Raw genomic sequence first — 18,325 nt, forward strand, 5'->3', positions numbered from 1 at the left:
ATACTTGTCTCCTGTTTTCACCTCCCAGCTTTACCRCAAGTACCTTTGATTAACATGTCCTAATAAGAAGCTTCATTCAAAARGAAAGCTAAGAGGAGGAAGATAGGCACTGAGGTGTGGCTGGTAATTAAAAAAATGAAAGGGAGTGGAAACATATTAGAGAGAGGTGAGAAGTCAAGCCAGTGATATTTGCTGCAGGCAAAAGAGACTCTGAAGGACAGATAGATCATAGCATGGATCCTTGATTATTTTACACGGCTTGAGAAAGAGCAAGGGATTTGCAGAGCTGAGAAATGCAGCTATGGCTTAATGACTGCTTTCTTCTGATTCCATATGACAATTATTTTTCAGTATTAAACTTTGATGTTTTTAAAAAGAAAGAACAAGACTCTTGAAGAATGCTAGAGAAATGGCTAAATGTTATCATTTATGTCTTAAAGACATAATATCTTTATAACATCTTATGTAAAGACATTCATCGAATATAAACTCCTATAGATTTCCCAGTTTATGACCAAGGTAGCCTCAAAGTCATCAAAAATGTGTAGGGAAAAAGAGCGTAGACCAGAGTAAAATGTCAAGGTAAAGCAGCACTAAAGTTAGGAAATAAGCATAGAATCTCTGGCTTTATCCCACTATGTGTTTTATTTATTATTATATCGCAGTAGCACTCAGGGCTTTAGCCATGAATCAGCAGCCCATTACACTATCTTATATGCAAACACATAATAAGCCCACAAGACTTGAAACACTCCCATTTATCAGCAATGCTGCTTTAAAACTACTGTCTACCAAGATGTGATTTATGATGAACGTGCAGGGGGGTATTTCTTACTCAGAGGGGCAGATACCTTTACCAGAGGACTCTGAGATGCTGAATGCAGAGGCCGCTCCTGTCTGCATGGCACAGGCTGCCGCGAGGGATTTGCAGCCATGGCAGAAGGGCTTGTTTGTTTGCTGAACTCGACTTTGCACAAATACATGGCATCTTGCACTACAAACCTGAAGGAGATGTGGTTGCACAGAAAACAAAAGAAAGCAACAACAACATAAAAATCCTATCCAAGGTTAGAGGAGAGAGGAGGGGGAAAGAACAAAAAAACCACCTTAGTCGAGAACTACTGATTAGGTGCTTGAAGGTTGCCCTTTATGAGTACTATCTGCCCTTAGCCTTTCCAAGTCTCTTTCTTTGTACCCTTCCCTCAGCCGCCCCTGCTCTCACACGAGCCCGACGACCGTTAGTAACGGCCGTTTCTGGCCCGCGCGCGCGCCTCTCTCAGGCCACCATGTTGCCGCTTTGGCGGCGCGCCGGGCAGCACCGCCCCACCGCGGCGGCCATCACAGGGCGCCGGGCCGGGCCGGGCCGCGCCTGCCGCCTCCTCTCCTCCTCTTCCCCCGCCCCACAGCACCTTCCTCTGGGGCGCGGGGCGGGCGCGGCGGCACTCCCTGCTCGCTGCGGAGTGATCGCGGCCGCCTCGCCCGCCCGCCCGCGGCGGAGGGATACGGGGCGGAGCGCTGCGTCCTGCCGGGTTTCCGCGTCGCCTCCTGCGCTCCTGGTGCTGCTGCCGCCGCTCGGGAGCGGCGTGTGAGGGCCCCGCATCGCGCCGCGCCTCTCTCCCTGCCTGTCTGCCCCGCTGCTTCTCCCTCTCCTCTCCCCTCCGCGTGCCCGCCCGCCCGCGGCTGACATCCCGCGCCGGCCTCGCTCGCAGCCTGGACACCCCCAATATGAACAGCGTCGTCTGCGCTGCGAGGCACCAGGTACGGAGCCGCCTCGGGGCGCCCCGCCGCGCGGCGCCTTGCTCCGCTCTGCCGCCCGGATCCCGCCGGGCGGGCGGCGCGGCGGGAGCGGCGCCCGGGCCAAGGTCACGCTCCGCGCGCGCCCTGCCGCGCGCCGCCGCCAAGGGAAGGGATGGGGGGGGCGGGGGGGGCGCCGTCTTCCGCGGCGGCCAAAACGCGGCGGTTGGGGCGCGTAACGTGCGCGGGACCCCGGCAGGGAGGAGGGAGGAGGGCCAGGGCACGGAGCGCGCAGTCGCTGCCCCTTAACTACAGGGGTTCGTCGAGAGGAGGCTCCGCTGCCCTTGTCCCGCAGGCAGGGAGCGTGCGGGAGCCCTGTCCCCTCCGTGCCGCGTCCCCGCAGAGCCACAGATCCCACAGCATGGAGCGATGTGTCGCGCCGAGGGCGCTTTAATATAAATATATGTTTCTAAGCCACAAAACAAGCTCAGGATGCAGCAGCCGAGGAATATTTTCCAATTAAGAAAATAGACTTAAGCCCCTCTAAATAGATCTAATTTTGCTTGTTGCAGCTACAGCTTTTGAGGTGCATTTAAATGGGGGGAAAAACAAGAACTTCTCGGGTGGAGGGGAAAAAAGCTTTTTTTGATGGCTGTCTGACAAACTTTCGAAGGGCTGTGGGGTGCGTGAGCAGGAAGAGGAAAGCCATATGAAAGGAAGAGAGATCATTTAAAAATGAAAATGAACTGGGAAGCTGGTGTGTTACAGCTGTGGTAGCTGCCAGTGCTAGAAGGTTACCATTTGGACTGCTTCTGGTATTTTTTTTTTTAAGCCTGCAAATATAAATGTGTGTTTTAAAAGAACACTGTATCCTTGCTCTTTTTAGAGGCTAGTCCGAGTAAGACATTTACTTGGTCTAAATATTAAAGATTTCAGAAAAAAAAAAGAAAACATGTAGTACTTTTCTCTGCCTTCAGACTTGGCCACTGATAGCAAAGATTCCCTCCTCCTCCTCCTCCATGCTTTGGGGCCGGGGAGGGGAACACAGATAAAGCAGTTTATAAAGCACTGGAATAACCATTTCATTAACAAGTCTTACCAGTGAGACCAAACCTCTAGTGGAAAATACTGGAAACATAAATGTGCAAAGCAAGATTCATGCAAATTCTGTTAGTCTTTGTTTTAAATGATCAATGTAACGAAGCTGAGCCTGAGCTGTGGTGTGCAGTATGGTTTAGCCCATAATATTCTGCCGTAACGAAAATTCAAACACAAAGAAAAATCGTGCATTTTTGCCATAAATAAATGTAAATCTAAGAAGGGACATTTCTGAGAATTCCTGGTTTTGTATTTTGATGCAGGTAGCGGTATGCAAGTAGCCCTTGCTCTGACCTACATTTCTTGTGACGTAGCCTCKGCTGCTGGCAAGTGGCTCTCAAGTGTTTCTCTGGAAGCTGTGGTGTTAAATTCTTCTTTTTTTCCCCTCATTGTATCAACAAGTGTTAAAGTGTCAGTCATAATCAACAGGTATCGGTCTTCAAATGGAAAGATTAAAAAGCACTTTCCCCAATGTAATGTTTCAATACTGAGTTTGAGGTAATACTTTAATCTGATAAAAAGCAGCTCTTGCAAAATGGTCACTAAAGCAAAAGCAAAAATGCTTTTTAATTTTTTTTAACCAAATTCAACACATGAAAAGCACTAATGGAATATACTAAGCATGAGAATCTTTGGTTAGGCGGAAGCATAAAGCGACCTTGTCTGTCTTGTTAGGAAATAGGGATATTGTCTTCTATCTCAACACTTGCCCTGGGACCTGTCATCTTGGTACCTCATCTGAGATTATARCTTGTACTACATTATATATAAAGCCATTCCTGGATTTATAGTGGAGAGTCCTAGATGGTGATAACTGAAGTACTTGGAGAGTGTAGCAGTAATCATTCACCACTTTTCCWAATGTTGGAGTGCTTTCTACAGTGAAATACTGTGTAAAAAATGGGGGAGAGGATCTGAAATTCTAAATACAATGAACTATGTAAATGGTAATAATAATATTAATTTGCTCATGTAGCTGTCTGAACAGTTTGGTGGTACTTATATCTGTAAGTTATGTTTAAAGAGGATGAGAAGTCTTAGTGTTACAGTTATTTAAATAAGTCTTTCTAAGAGTTTCTTTGAATATATTTAAATTTAACTGGAAAAAAATAAATGTGGAAGGGTAAATTTTACCTTTGGAAGTTAGTAACCTGCAGTAAATCTGTGTTGCTTAGTGTGTGTGTGTGTCTGTGTGTGTGTGTGTGTGTGTGTGTGTGAGATACATGGGCTGTGGTTCTTTTATGATCTGCTGACACATACAAAAAATAAAAAATCTCAATATGTGCACATCAGTATTTAAGAAAACTTACAGATATTTGGACTAAAAAGCTGTTTTTATGCCCTCATCTAGCACCTGGGCAGTAATTTGACTGCTTGGCTGCAGCAGTAGTGCTGAATGACCGCGTGAGCATTTCAGGGCTGCTGTCCTCTCTGAATCTCGTGCAGTGTTATACTTAGCAGCACTGCGCCTTGGTGGAACGTGGTGCCTCCGAAGAATGGCAGTGCTAATCTTCAGTGTTAAGCTAGAATGCCAACCCTAAGTTTATGTATAACTTCAGTGCTTTTGTTTCCTTTTAAAAGTAAGGGCAGGGAATAGGCCTGCTCCCAAGTGAAAAATGTCCTAAATGAAATTTGCTGTTCAGGTTCTAGAAGGTTGATTCTGTAGGTTTCAATAGCTGTACTTTGGTGATGTTTGAAAAGTAATAATTTCAGAAGCACCAGACTTCATATTTAGTTTAGTGATCTGAAATAATGCTTAGTCGAAAAATCAGGAACAATTGCTATAAAACTGCTGTCAACACACAATGCAGTGTGCTAGAAGAAAACACGCAAAAATCAAATAAAATAGTTAGTGAAAGTTATTTACGTTTTAGAAAGATAGTTCTARAAAGGCATTTGTCAAATCTCTTTATAGCTTCTAGTACAGAATATGCAGGGTTTTCATTGAACTCTGACCAATTAGAACAGTTACCTTGGTGATAATATACCAAGGCAAAAAGAAAAGCATGAGCAATATTGAATATGCTTATATTATTTAGTGCCCATTTTGAATAATATTAGATGCAAAAGCCAGTATTAGCTATTGACACCAAGCAGTGTTGAAATGCTGTAGAAATAACATTGAGTTTCATATTCCTGCATGTTCAGATTAGGCAATAATATTAGATTCCTGAATACAAAATACTCACACACACACTTAAACACACACACACACACACACACACATATATATGTACACATACACACATATATGTGCACACATAGATATGTGTTTGTGTTTCAATGGAGAATATAAGGTTCCTGAATACAGAATACACGCACACACGTTCCAATGGAGAATTATTTTCAATGGCTTTGAAGGTCATATGGAAGTATACTGGGCAAACTGCAACACTATAGATGAAATAAATTTCTTTTTTATGGTAAAATATGCAAAACATGTAAAACATGTCCAGAGGATGATTTACTGACTGAGGGTGATTCTGGAATTTAATTGAAAWTTTTGGATAATTGTCATATAATTTGAAATCAATAGCCTCATATGGCTATTTAACGCCTTTTCCTTAGGAATGGCTGTTGAATGGAGAAGTATACCATGCAGTGCATGTGTAGCTCGTGTCTCTGGATGATACAGCAATAAACATTTCATTTGTTATGGACCTCTGTAAACACCACCACAACCTCCTCTGAGAGGTTAGTGCTGAGAAGGAAGCAAGTGATAGCCAGCTTGGCTTGAACTCTTTGCCAGATTAGTTCTGGTCATGTGTAGATTATGTAGTGAAGYTTATGGAATTAAGAATTTCTCTCTGCTTTCTTTTTTTAAAAATCTTTTATACTTTGCATTTGATTAAATAAGTCTTGCCATAGCTGAATAGAAATCATAGCTGAGTAGAGCTGTAATGGAAATGAGATTTTTAACATCTGAAATTATAGTTTAGAAGATCAAAGGTGTAAAGAAACAATTATCTTGTTTCTTTCTGGGTAGTACTGAAGAAATACAATGTTTTTCAAGTTGATTCATTGCAGCATTTGTGTTGAAATAATATCCCTGTATCTTTGAAAAATAGGTTGTTTCAAATGAATTGAATCTTTGGGGAGAGCACAGGCATCAGACACCTTGCTTCTGTTTTCAAGAAGTGAAACGTTCTGTTTGCTTTAGAAATGGAAAAAGCCACAGCAGTTGAACCAAGGAGAGGGGAAGTGCTGACTTCCAGATACTTACAGTTACATAATATTTGGTAAATAGACCTCAGTTTCATACTTTGACTTAAGGGTTATGTATAGGAAATGTATAGAAACTTTCTCTTAACAAAGTATGCAGACATTAAAGTTGTAGTCTCCAGGATAGTGTTTCAATAGTGTTTGCTGCASTAGGGATATAATTTTACAATTTGATGCCACTGCTTGCTCTAGGGTGACTGTTTTTCTCCTTTATATGCATGTGTTCATACCAATTCTAGTAGCCAAATTTGAATTTTAACATTTTTTTCTACCTGAATCTACCTGATTTTTCTATCTACTGATTCAAATATTAAAGATTGAAGTTCTTAAGAAAGAAAACTACTTTTTTGGTGCTGACTGGGAGAGTACATTTTCAAATGATGCCCTCTACTGCTCTTGAGAATTACTGTCTCGTGCCTGCCCAGCCCATCTATGTGGAGACTGCACCAGCTTCAATTCCTGACAAAACTATCCTACGTGCTGGCCAGGCATTAAAGTAGTGGCACTCTCTTCTTACAACATGGATGACTTTTAACTTTTGCTGAGAAGTGAGTTGTGCCTGTTCTTAGGAAACTTGATTCCCAACGTGGCATTTAATGTGCAGATACAAATATAGTTGTGGAGCTCCAAAGGGAGCACAGGGGATGAGGTGGGCAGGACTTTCCTGCAGCAGGATCAGGGTTGGAGAAGCTCCAGAGTGCCTGTTCATTGCCTGCACCCTCCCCACTGCTCCTGCCCTTCTCCTCCCCTCTGGAAAAGTCCAGCAAAAGCACTCACCAGAGGCAGGATTTGGAATCAACTTATCAACCACAACTCCAAGTACCGCTTCAATGCGCCTAAAAATTGTGCTTGCAGGGTGTTAGAGACCTTGTGGGGTTTTTTTTTGTTTGTTTGTTTGTTTTCTGTAAAGCTGCATTAGAAAACAGTAGTTTCTGACCTTTTTATTATTTATTTATTTATTTWTTAAATACTTAAGTACTAGGGAGAAATGGAGAAATGCTTGGTCATTTCAGACATGTCCTTAATCAGCCCATTTTAGGCACTATCAGTAAAAGATACAAGTGCAGGGAAGAGCAAAAGGCATGAGGTATATGGATTGTTTTTTGTTTTTGTTTTTAAATTTGGTAACTTTTGTGGTGTTACTTTAGAGTTACCAACTTGTGTAAGCAAGTGATAATGATTGAGATAATAGAAGTGCTAAAGGTTAGAGTTGATAGGAATTGTCTAGAACGGGATTCATCTGTTTTAATGTTTTTCTCTAAATATCTGTTTAGCAACTATCTTGCTTCTGTGAGATACACATAAGAATGGAATTGGTTACACATGAGAATTTATCTCTGTCAGTATGGAAGAACCTATTTCATTTGTTTGTGACAAAAACATATTTAAGAGACTATTGAAGTTCCATTTGAAATGCATGTTACAAATATTTTTTATCTTTACTTAATAATTTCTCTTTTGTTACAGATTACGATGCATGATTACCACAGAAGAAATTCATGTCTATAGCTCTTAAGGACTTTCATTACATCATCTTCAAGCCTGATAGTTTTGGAACCCCATATAGCAGCTGCAAAGACACGTCTGCTTGCATGTCAACAAACATCTTCCCTATCAGAAGATACTGACACTAAAGTGCTCCGTCTAAACAAAGTGAAACCATTGGATTATTTTAAGATCTCCCAGTTATAGATTTACGGTAATACAATTAGGTAAGTTAATGCTACTGTGAGCTGCGTATGCAAAAGGGAAGATTTTGTTCAAATTCTGTTACTCTAGTTTTGTTTTGAAATACAAGTGAAAATGTGTGCAAACTAAAATTTTTCTAAGTGACTATTTCAGTGCCAAATGCTTTCTGTAGCAAGTCAAAATAAGTGGATTAAAGCTGGAATTATTTTGCATAGAGCTTGTTTTTTTTTTGTGTGTGTGTGTGTGTGCGCGCACGCATGCAATTCTCTTGGGCTGTCCTTAGAATTTTTCTTAAACTTCAGTTGGAAATGTAGATCGTTGCAAGTATTGAGGGTATACCACCTAGTCTTTCTTGTAAAATTGTTGAGAAATTTTCATATTGCTGGTAGCAACTTAAACTTATGACGTTTATTTCAAATCCATAGGTCTTCTTAGGTGCTACCCCTTCAGGAGTCGCATTTTAGTGTTCTTAATTTAGCTCCCTGCTTGTGAAGTGCATTTTTTTCTAGCAAAACCTTTCCAGCTCCCATCTGGCTGAGGTGGTATGTTTTTGTATATGGGTGAGATTTTTCAGATGAAGTTTTTGTTAACTTCAGAATGACTAAAAATAAATGCTGAGAATACATTTCACTTGAAGTTTTGTTGATATTCTTTGTTGATATTTTAGTAGCTAAAAATCATGAGTTAAGCCATTATTCTGACAGCTGCATGGATGAATGTTGGTTTGGATTTTAATAGCTGCTACTTTACTTTGCTTGACAATTCTTACAATACTCAACATAGCTGTTTTCTTAGGTCCATGCAAAAAATGAGTTTGGACACTGACAATTTTCACTGAGTGAGCAGAAAAGTGCTGAATCTACTAAATCTGATCTTATGAAGGGGAATAAAGCATTTTATGTAATGTATGATTCCCAGCCTGTTCCCACGGGGCTAGCGTATGCTCAACAACTAGTTTGTATTTTTGAAATTTACTGATGCGATGTGGACACATTAAAAGTTATGACCTGTCTCATTCCAGGCCATCTCTGTCAATGCAGGATTGTTGTCAGCAGTCCTCAATAGGGGTGGTGCCATTCTAGGCTTTTCTTTAGTAAATAGATGTTTTATTTGAAAAAGTTCTTATCAATGTTTTTGTGAGAAACACATATTAATAGTACTTTAATATTGAAGCAAAATATATATTTGAAGTTTACCTATTTTTTTTTTCCAAATGAACAGCAAAATGATTCCTAATGGATATTTGATGTTTGAAGATGAAAATTTCATTGAATCATCTGTTGCCAAATTAAATGCCTTACGTAAAAGTGGTCAGTTCTGTGATGTTAGACTCCAGGTAATTCTTTTCTTACTAAATATAAGTTGAATGGCTTTTCTTACTTATGCCATATTTTTGTATTGATTGAGACATGAGATTTTAGAACCCATTTTTTTCTGGAAGATACATTAAAATAGATATGTGTATATGTGTATTTATATGCTGCTTTGATCAGAGAAGTGAAACCATTGCATTTTTTTCAGCTATCTGAAGTAAACTGAAGATAGTATTGAGCATTGATTTTAAAAACTGATTGACCTGTGACATTCATATAGGGTATGCCCTTATACTGCTTTGATAGTGTATGTTATAAAATTCTTACCATCCTGTGGGTTTCTGCTGTGTTTTATACATAGGTGTGTGGACATGAGATGCTGGCACACAGAGCTGTGCTAGCTTGCTGTAGTCCCTACCTGTTTGAAATCTTCAATAGTGACAGTGATTCTCATGGGGTTTCTCATGTTAAGTTTGATGATCTCAATCCAGAAGCTGTTGAAGTTTTATTGAATTATGCCTATACTGCTCAGTAAGTATTTTTCTGAGAAATTAAATGGAGTAGATATTAATTAAAAATCAAAATAACTAAGTGAATTTTCCTCAACAGGTTGAAAGCTGATAAAGAATTAGTGAAAGATGTATACTCTGCAGCAAAGAAGTTGAAGATGGAGAGAGTTAAGCAGGTACAACTTTCAGCCTTCCTGAGACCTGTTCTCCTCTCTGAGAGCAGATAGGCCATGTTTTTGATGCTTAATTGGAAAAAAGTTGATTTTTCTGTCGAAGTGCTTATCGGCTAACCTTTCTCAGCTATTCAGCACCATAGAATTGATTTGAGTGCTGCCAGTACGTAATCCTTCTCCTGTTACCTTTCTGCTGGAAAGCTCACTGATGTAAAGTTTTGTATTTATGCACCACTACAAACAAAACATGTTCACTCATAACTAGTTATGTAACCAGTCAAGTTGATGCCAAGCGGTGTGCTTGGTTCTTGTGCAGGGCATAATTAGACCTGGATAAGTCTGTGTCTGTCATATATGAAAAATGAATAATCCACAAGCTCTCAATCATATCCTCTTGTTACAAGTGGAATGCCTTTAACCCGGTATCTTCTTCTAAATATGGAAAAGAGTTTTGAATAGGTGTTTTAAAGAAAAGCGTGTGTGTGTGTGTGTGTGTAAAATGTAGTTACTACATATGTATTACTCTTTTCTTTCAACTTGTGCTTGTTCTCGTGGTAGGTAACAGTGCTGTTTGGGTGACAAACTACAACAAACTCTGGAATGGGTAATTTAAACATGTAAAATTCTTGCCTAGTTGTAAGTTACAGTGCAGCCGTGTTTCCTGGCAGGTTTGTGGTGACTACTTGCTCTCCAAGATGGATATTCAGAGCTGCATCTCTTACCGAAACTTTGCAAGTTCCATGGGAGACTCACGTTTGTTGGGCAAGATTGATGGCTACATTCAGGAACATCTCTTACGTATTTCAGAACAGGAGGAATTTCTCAAACTTCCGCGGTTAAAGGTAAATTTAAGTCTGTAGGATTATTTTTGGCTCATGATTCTGCTGGAGGGAAGGAGATTAAAAAATTATATTTCTATATAACAACCCAAAGAATCATGACACTATTACAGCTTAGAAAAACWTTGTGTATTCTGAGTTATAACAACAACATGGGATTTCTTGATTTCCTTAAAATTCTCGCTGGCATAAAGCTAAGCGAGACATATACTCATATGGATATGGACATATATATGGAAGACATATACTGTCCATGCTTTCTTAGGGAGTATAAAATGTAACTGCAGTTGTACATAAACATGTTTTCTGTTTGCTGCAGCATAGGTAGAAAGTCCCTAGTAGACGGTGTTTTCTAGCTTTGCAGTAAAGGGAGAGTATTCTTTTAACGATAATGCTCACTCTGTAAAATACAGTATGCTAAAATTATAAGGGTAAAAACTATGCAGTAAATTATTCAGTAATTCACTTCCTTTCATCTTATAATTCAAGCTTGAAGTAATGCTTGAAGACAATGTTGGCCTACCCAGCAACGGCAAATTATACACAAAGGTAATCAACTGGGTACAGCGCAGCATCTGGGAGAATGGAGACAGCCTGGAAGAGCTGATGGAAGAGGTTAGTCTTTAAGAAAATGGGATTAAGCACCTTAAATCAATATGAAGGATGATCCCCTTTTTTTCTTCATTTTTTTCCATGTTTTTCCCCACCTTTTTTTTTTTAACTATGACCCTAAAGAATTTAAATTTTACTGTAGGTACCCTAAGCTGAGAAACTGGGGGGGTGTTCAGGTGAGCTGAATGAACTGTTCAGTCTGGTCTTCTGCTTTCCTTTTTTGCTCACTGTTTGCTGATTAGTAACTTCAAAGTGGCATGTATCTTGCTCTAGAATTGGGGAGGTGGTACTGAAACTGGCTGTAGATTCTTGATGTTTTCCTTTGCAGGTTTTGCTTGTAAATGAGAAGTAGGTAAAAGCTTCTAATGGTTGTTCCTCCCCGTTGATTTATCTCCCCATAGGTTTATTAACAAAACTAGGATACCAAGGCTGAAGAACCAAGAAGAAACCTCAAGTGTATTGACACGTACAGAAGCAGCAGTCCTGCCCCAGTTCTCCTAAGAAAATCCGCTGTGGGCAGAGAACGATGATGATGATTTAATGGTGTTTACTTACTCCTTTACAGGATATGCTATTTTAAAAGTTGTGTGTTGTTAAATGACTTAGAATACTCATAATAGATGTAGCCTGGGCAATTTTTAATGGAAAAAAAAAGTAGTGGGGAATCTCAATTTTTAATTGGCTGGAAAAAAAGTGGACTTCACTTAAAAAAAATCCATGAAACATCACCTTTTTTCCCATTTGTTGTAACAGTTATGATAGGCCTTCAAAACCCTTTTGTATAAGCAGAAGTATATTTGATACTGTCATATATTTTCATGTGTTGGAATAACTCTCTTTAAAAGTTTTAATTTACCATATGGAAATTCAGATGCATTTCATTGAAATGCGTGCATCTGAAGTCTAGTCACAGACAACAGTTTCTCCAGTCCTTAAATTCGTGTTGTCTTCCCTCAACCCCATACGTACCATTCTTTTAGAGTCCACTGTTGGCTTCTCTTTTGATCAAGATAAATATATGTATCTTTCAAAGCTGAAAATTTGTTTTTGCGGGGATAACAGAAATGATGCATGAGATGATGAATGTATATAATTCTGCAAATTAATGTGCATCTTGCCTGTCTAATGTTTCTGTGCTGGAAAAACAGTAGAAGTCCTTGGAAAATGAAGATTTCTTTCAAGCCGAGAAAGCAAGGAGCCTTCATCCAGTGTTTGAAGATTGCCACCATGACATCTGCTTCCTTTTAGTTTTGTCATTCTGCTAGATTGAGATGAGATGACGAGAAGTATGCTGGTGCCTGCCTTTTGTAATCTGCCTGTAGCTGAGTAGCACTGGAGACAGTAGCCACATGGGTATTCTGTTGTTGTTTTTGCAGGTTCAAACGCTGTACTACTCAGCTGATCACAAGCTGCTTGATGGAAATCTGCTAGATGGACAGGCTGAGGTGTATGGCAGTGATGATGACCACATTCAGTTTGTGCAGGTACCAATTGCAGACAGTCTGAGGTAACCTCAGGGAGACTGGAGCAGTTTACAACTCATGTAGTTTTGTGTCTTACAGCAAGTAGAGAGTAGCTTTAATGGTGAAATATGTTTTTCTCAAAACGACTGGAGGCGTCTAGTTGGTTCACCAGACAGAAACRGAGAGAGCGCTTCCGAAAGAGAGTGCTTCAGGCTTCAAACTCAACCTTAGGCTGTCACAAGAAAGAAAAGGTAGTGAAGCAGTCAGCTATAGCAAGAGCTTATGCAGYTCAGTAGAGATGTATAGGAAATCATACTTAAGCAATTGAAGAGAGTCATGGACTGTTTGGCTGGCAGTATGCCCGTTTATGCAAATAGTTTATGTAGTTGTTAAAATTTTGTCATAGAGAAACATTATAGACATAAGTTCTAATCCTTTAGATTCCCACATGCATCCTTCTTATTAAGATTTACTAACAGTGTGTAGGTGAGACTTGAAAAAGCAGCAGTAGATAATTGCTGGCTTGGAGGTGGCTGATGCTTTGACTTGTTTACAAATTACTGCTTCTGGAGGCAATGCTGGGGGTCAGGCACTCCAGCTGCTACAGTGCTGCTTCCCAGCTCCTGCAAAACAGCTTAGCACAACAAGCTGCCTAAGAAACAAAGAAGAAACAAGGGCTAATGGATCTAAATTAACAGTTGCTCTCTACAAACTTATGTTGAGAGCTAAAAGCAACTTTATGTTAATGTTTTAACTGATAATGGAGGAATGTGCTAGTATGAAAGCACGTTCCTTAAGGTATTCTCTTGTTTGTTTTTTAGTAAATTGTTYATGTAAAAATACTCTCCATCTAGGAGTATGGGTTTTAGATGTGAAAAGAAATGAAAAGGAAGAGCCAGCTCATCTTCTGCTTGTCTTAAATATTTATAACAAACTTTTACAGATGTCATAAGTTTGGATGCTATTCATTTAATTCTTAGAAGCTGATAGATGGACTTTCAAAAAATTATTTTCAGAAAGGAGATCAGGAGTTCTCTCCCCCTCCCCCCTCTTTTTTCACCCCCGCCTCTATCCTAAGAAGAATTGCCAATTTTGGAAACCTGCATCCAAATTTTGGAAACCTTCAACAGTCAAGAGAGTTACTAAAAACTATAGATAATGGCCTGGAAAAGCAATTTAAGGGTAGGAGAATATGCTGTGAATTGGATGAAGATTCAGAAATAACAAAAATCTACTCACAGGTAGATTGTTCTGTCATTCTGAATCTCTGAACTGAGTGTCAAATTGTTGTGGAGTGTCAAATTGCCATAAATCACCATATGTGGAGAAGTATGAGTTACATGGTAAACTGATGATAAAATGTCTTTATGGCAATTTCTATAAAATCATGTGCACTTCATGGAATCTGGTTTTTATAATGTTACAAATAAAATGATGGAGATGCAGATTTTTACTTCTGCTTCTCTCTTAAATTAGCAAAATAGTGTAAACTACAATATAAATTAAACTGAAGAAAGAAATTAGAGCTCTCCTGTTGATGGGACGTACAAGGAGTAAAATCCAAGAAACAGCTAATCTGAGCAGAGAGAGGAACTGAGGCAAAAATAATTTGTCTTCAAGGGATGAAGAGAATAGTTAATTCACTTGCAAGTGGCATTATGTTCCAGAGGAAGAGCTTGCAAGTTAGGCTTCTAGCTTGTAAATCATTTTTGTCTAAATGGGTGTAGGTTTTTTCTTACATCTAAAATTCCAATAATAATGCATACTTGACTTGTCCAGGAATTGAAAGTGATTTCTAGTCAGAGTGTGGCAGAACAGAAGCAGTGATCAGAGGCTGCAACAAGCACCGAAACATAGGATGTTCTCAGGCACTGTTGTTGAGAAGGTTGGTCAGATGTTCTGTTCTATTGTAGGTGTGCTATGCACGATGCTCTGCAGAGGCGGTAGTTAGCGTTTTCTTGAAAAGCTCACAGAAGTGAAGGTAGAAGGTTTCTGGCTAGGTTTCTGTACCTGCCTTTTGATTTTGCAGAAAAAGCCACCACGTGAGAAYGATCACAAGCAGATAAGTAGCAGCTCCTCTGGAAGTCTTTCTCCAAATGCTACTGTTCAGAGTCCTAAACATGAATGGAAAATCATTGCTTCAGAGAAAACATCAAGTGAGTATCTGAGTCTTTTTTGTTTTGTTTGGCTAAGATGTTTAGTATTGTGTGTTTACCACCCCATATACACTAGGGATCCCCTTTAGCATCTCTAAGACTCTCCAGGATCTGTTAATCTTTTGCATCTCCAAGAAGTCCCTGGGTGCTATTGGTTTAAAGCATGATTACATGTGGTTACCTTTCTCCTGGCTGCAGGTAATACGTACCTGTGTCTCGCTGTTCTGRACGGTGTGCTGTGCGTGATATTCCTGCACGGGCGCAGCAGCCCGCAGAGCTCGCCCACGAGCACCCCGCGCCTGCTCAAGAGCCTCAGCTTCGAGCTGCAGCCCAGCGATGTCGTAGAGAAGCCCATGGCTCCTATGCAGTACGCCCGGTCGGGACTGGGGACAGCTGAGCTTAATGGCAAGCTCATAGCTGCAGGTAAAAGAAAGAGTTCTTTAAAACCACCTGCTCAATTGGTTTTCTATAAACAGCGTTTTCTGTTTTACAGAGGCAGTGTTCTTTAGCTTCCAAGCAATTGTTTTTTGGAAATTTGATACCGTCTGACCTTTTGCTTCTGGCTTTAGGCGGGTATAACCGAGAGGAGTGTTTGCGCACCGTGGAGTGCTATGATCCGCAGAAGGACTCTTGGACTTTCATCGCACCCATGAGAACACCAAGAGCTCGATTCCAAATGGCAGTTCTCATGGTATGTGGTGGGTGGAGATGTGAAAATGTTCAGTTATGTAAATCAATTAAGTAGGAGGGATAAACGTGGCAAACTTAATAAGAATAGCAACAGAAGGTGCTTTATTATAGTAAGGTTAATAAAGTGATGAGTTGAATTGCTTTTTAGCATGTTAAACAGATGCTTATTTCTTGCATTGTAGGGTCAGCTGTATGTTGTGGGTGGGTCAAATGGTCACTCGGATGACTTGAGCTGTGGAGAAATGTATGAGCCAGAAATAGATGACTGGACTCCTGTTCCAGAACTGAGGACCAATCGCTGCAATGCAGGTAATGGATCTGCAGCTGACTGTCTGTCCATGCTCGCCCCTTACTTAACTTACCAGCTTACTTGGGTTTTTTATTTATGTGAACAGGCGTATGTGCCCTGAATGGAAAGCTGTACATTGTCGGTGGTTCGGATCCTTATGGTCAAAAGGGACTTAAGAACTGTGATGTATTTGATCCAGTAACAAAATCTTGGACAAGCTGTGCCCCCCTTAATATCCGTGAGTTTGTTGCAAGGTTTAAGGTGGGGAGGGAGGAGGGACTATGGCAAAACTGCAGATCTCTTGATGAAATSTCTTAAGTTTCAAACGCTGTGGTTAGTGTGGGCCTGCAGTGGCTGGCGGTAACTCGTGGCTTTTGCTTTGTAGGGAGACATCAGTCTGCAGTTTGTGAGCTCGGTGGGTATTTGTATATAATTGGAGGAGCAGAGTCGTGGAACTGCCTGAGCAGCGTGGAGCGCTACAATCCAGAGAACAACACGTGGACGCTGCTCGCGCCCATGAAYGTGGCGCGGCGCGGGGCTGGCGTGGCTGTGCACGATGGTAGGCGCYGCGCTCGCGTGGCCGCTTGTGCGCYGGGAACATTGACGCGTTAAGCTCCAGTGTGAGCAGAGGCAAAGCTGTGTTGCTTGCCAGGGAGGAGAGGGTTCAGGAAGAAACTGTCCCTTCAATAAAATCAAAAACCGTAAYCAGAGAATGGAAGAACTTCATTTTTGAGGTATTCCTTTTCAAAAATTGCACTGTGCAGCTTCTGCTCATGCAGAATCTGGACCTGGCTGAAATTATTGCTGAGGAGGTGCAACAGTTCTAATTATTAAGAGAAGCAAAGCAGGTTCCTGCTGTAACTTCAGAACCTGAATCCAGCAAAGATTTATCACAGGAAATCTTAAATTCACTTGTTTTGGCTTAGTTTGCCACCTTGAAGATGCTCTGTATTTGGTGACGTGCTTGTTGCCTCGCAGTTAAGCAGCCATTTTCTTTCCTTCTGCTAGGGAAACTCTTCGTTGGTGGAGGCTTTGATGGCTCTCACGCAGTGAGCTGCGTGGAGATGTACGACCCCGCTACAAACGAGTGGAGGATGATGGCCAGCATGACAACACCCCGCAGCAACGCCGGCATCACCACCGTGGCAAACACCATCTACGCCGTGGGGGGCTTTGACGGCAACGAGTTCCTCAACACCGTGGAAGTCTACAACCTGGAATCAAACGAATGGAGCCCCTACACAAAGAATTTCAAGTTTTAAGTGATTTACGTTCCCTTTTCAAACTAACAGGCTTAGTGATGTAATTGTGTTTTAGTAGAGGTACACTTGTGTATAGGGTGGGGGTGGGCCTAGATGTTGCCAACAGCAACACAGAGCTTTTGCATATTGCATATTAATGTGCTGTACATACTTGTTTTGGAAAGAATACCAAGATGAAGGGTTTTTGTGCATCTTAGAATTTTGTTTTAGATTTTCCTTTTTTAAAGATTTTGAAGATATTGCAAGAGAAACTAGACTGGGCATATCATTTCAGGAGCTTCCCCCAGTGTTTGTTTTGCCACTTTGCACAATAAATGACTTTTTTCTGTAGAATGTGTCTACGGGGCAGGAAGTGTAAGGGGTTTTTTTGGGGGGTAGTTAGTTGTTTCATCAAGCCTTGTTTTTCTTCAGTAACTGGAACAATCTGTAACAAGAAGCCTTATTTAAATAGATATAATGGCTATTTTTTTTATTAAAAACGCTGACATGCCTGCCAATACCTAATCTTTTACGATTGCCTTTTTATAACAGTTTTTATATACTCAGCAGAGTATTCTGTCTGTTGAAATGAAAATGGCAGATAAAGGGTTACTGAAGCAAAGAGACAATCTTGGAGTTCATAGAGACAGAGTGGGCCACCTAACTTACCACTGTACGTGAGCTTCTAAGCTTTTGCCTCTGCTACAGTATTGTAAGTTAATATGCAAAAGTTTCAGTAGATCTGAATGGAGTTCCTGAACATAACATAGCTGTGACTTTTTAGTATTGAAGAATTATTTTGGCTCCAACTCTTTGACAAATGCAGGGGGTACTTTATGTACAGCAGTTTTATTATGATGGTTGAGCTAACATTTGTAAAACAAGAGCTAAAGGGTTGKTTTTTTTCTCATGTTTTTAAAACTATTTCCTGTTGCAAAGAAAAGGTATTCATCTGACTAGTAACGGTGTTAGGTTTATTTTTCTAATATTACAAGCTGAAACTGTGCTAGAATACAAATGATTTTGTATGTGCTCATAGTACTATGTTGTAGTTCACTTTCTCTATTCACATGGAAACAATGTTGGGTAGGATGACTTGGTGTCTAATGTGTAGTGCTGCACACCTAACTCCAGTGCCAAAACTAGCACTTACTGCTTGCTGCTGCTGCAAACACATTAAAGGTACCTTTTGGGAAATCCTTGCACCACAGGATTGCTGTAAATTGTGTTCGTGTCCTTTCTTTAGGAGGAGAGTTTACACACACATTTGCCACCCTAGAAACAAAATCTCACATAG

At 40.5% G+C, this 18,325-nt stretch overlaps 1 protein-coding gene across 1 annotated transcript; it reads left to right on the top strand.

The window, feature by feature from the left end:
• Positions 1-1,657: 1,657 nt before the first annotated feature.
• Positions 1,658-18,097, top strand: IVNS1ABP (influenza virus NS1A binding protein). Its single transcript, XM_026037932.1, has 15 exons — positions 1,658-1,758; positions 7,522-7,766; positions 8,965-9,079; positions 9,418-9,587; positions 9,666-9,741; positions 10,407-10,580; positions 11,067-11,192; positions 12,566-12,673; positions 14,682-14,808; positions 15,007-15,231; positions 15,378-15,499; positions 15,681-15,807; positions 15,894-16,025; positions 16,173-16,346; positions 16,796-18,097. The coding sequence occupies exons 3-15, from the start codon at positions 8,969-8,971 to the stop codon at positions 17,047-17,049; spliced, it is 1,926 nt and encodes a 641-aa protein (XP_025893717.1). The 5' UTR covers positions 1,658-1,758; positions 7,522-7,766; positions 8,965-8,968; the 3' UTR covers positions 17,050-18,097.
• Positions 18,098-18,325: the final 228 nt, after the last annotated feature.

This window comes from Nothoprocta perdicaria, unplaced genomic scaffold (genome assembly GCF_003342845.1).
Source record: "Nothoprocta perdicaria isolate Ctin4 unplaced genomic scaffold, notPer1 scaffold_20, whole genome shotgun sequence".
Lineage (NCBI taxonomy): Eukaryota > Metazoa > Chordata > Aves > Tinamiformes > Tinamidae > Nothoprocta > Nothoprocta perdicaria.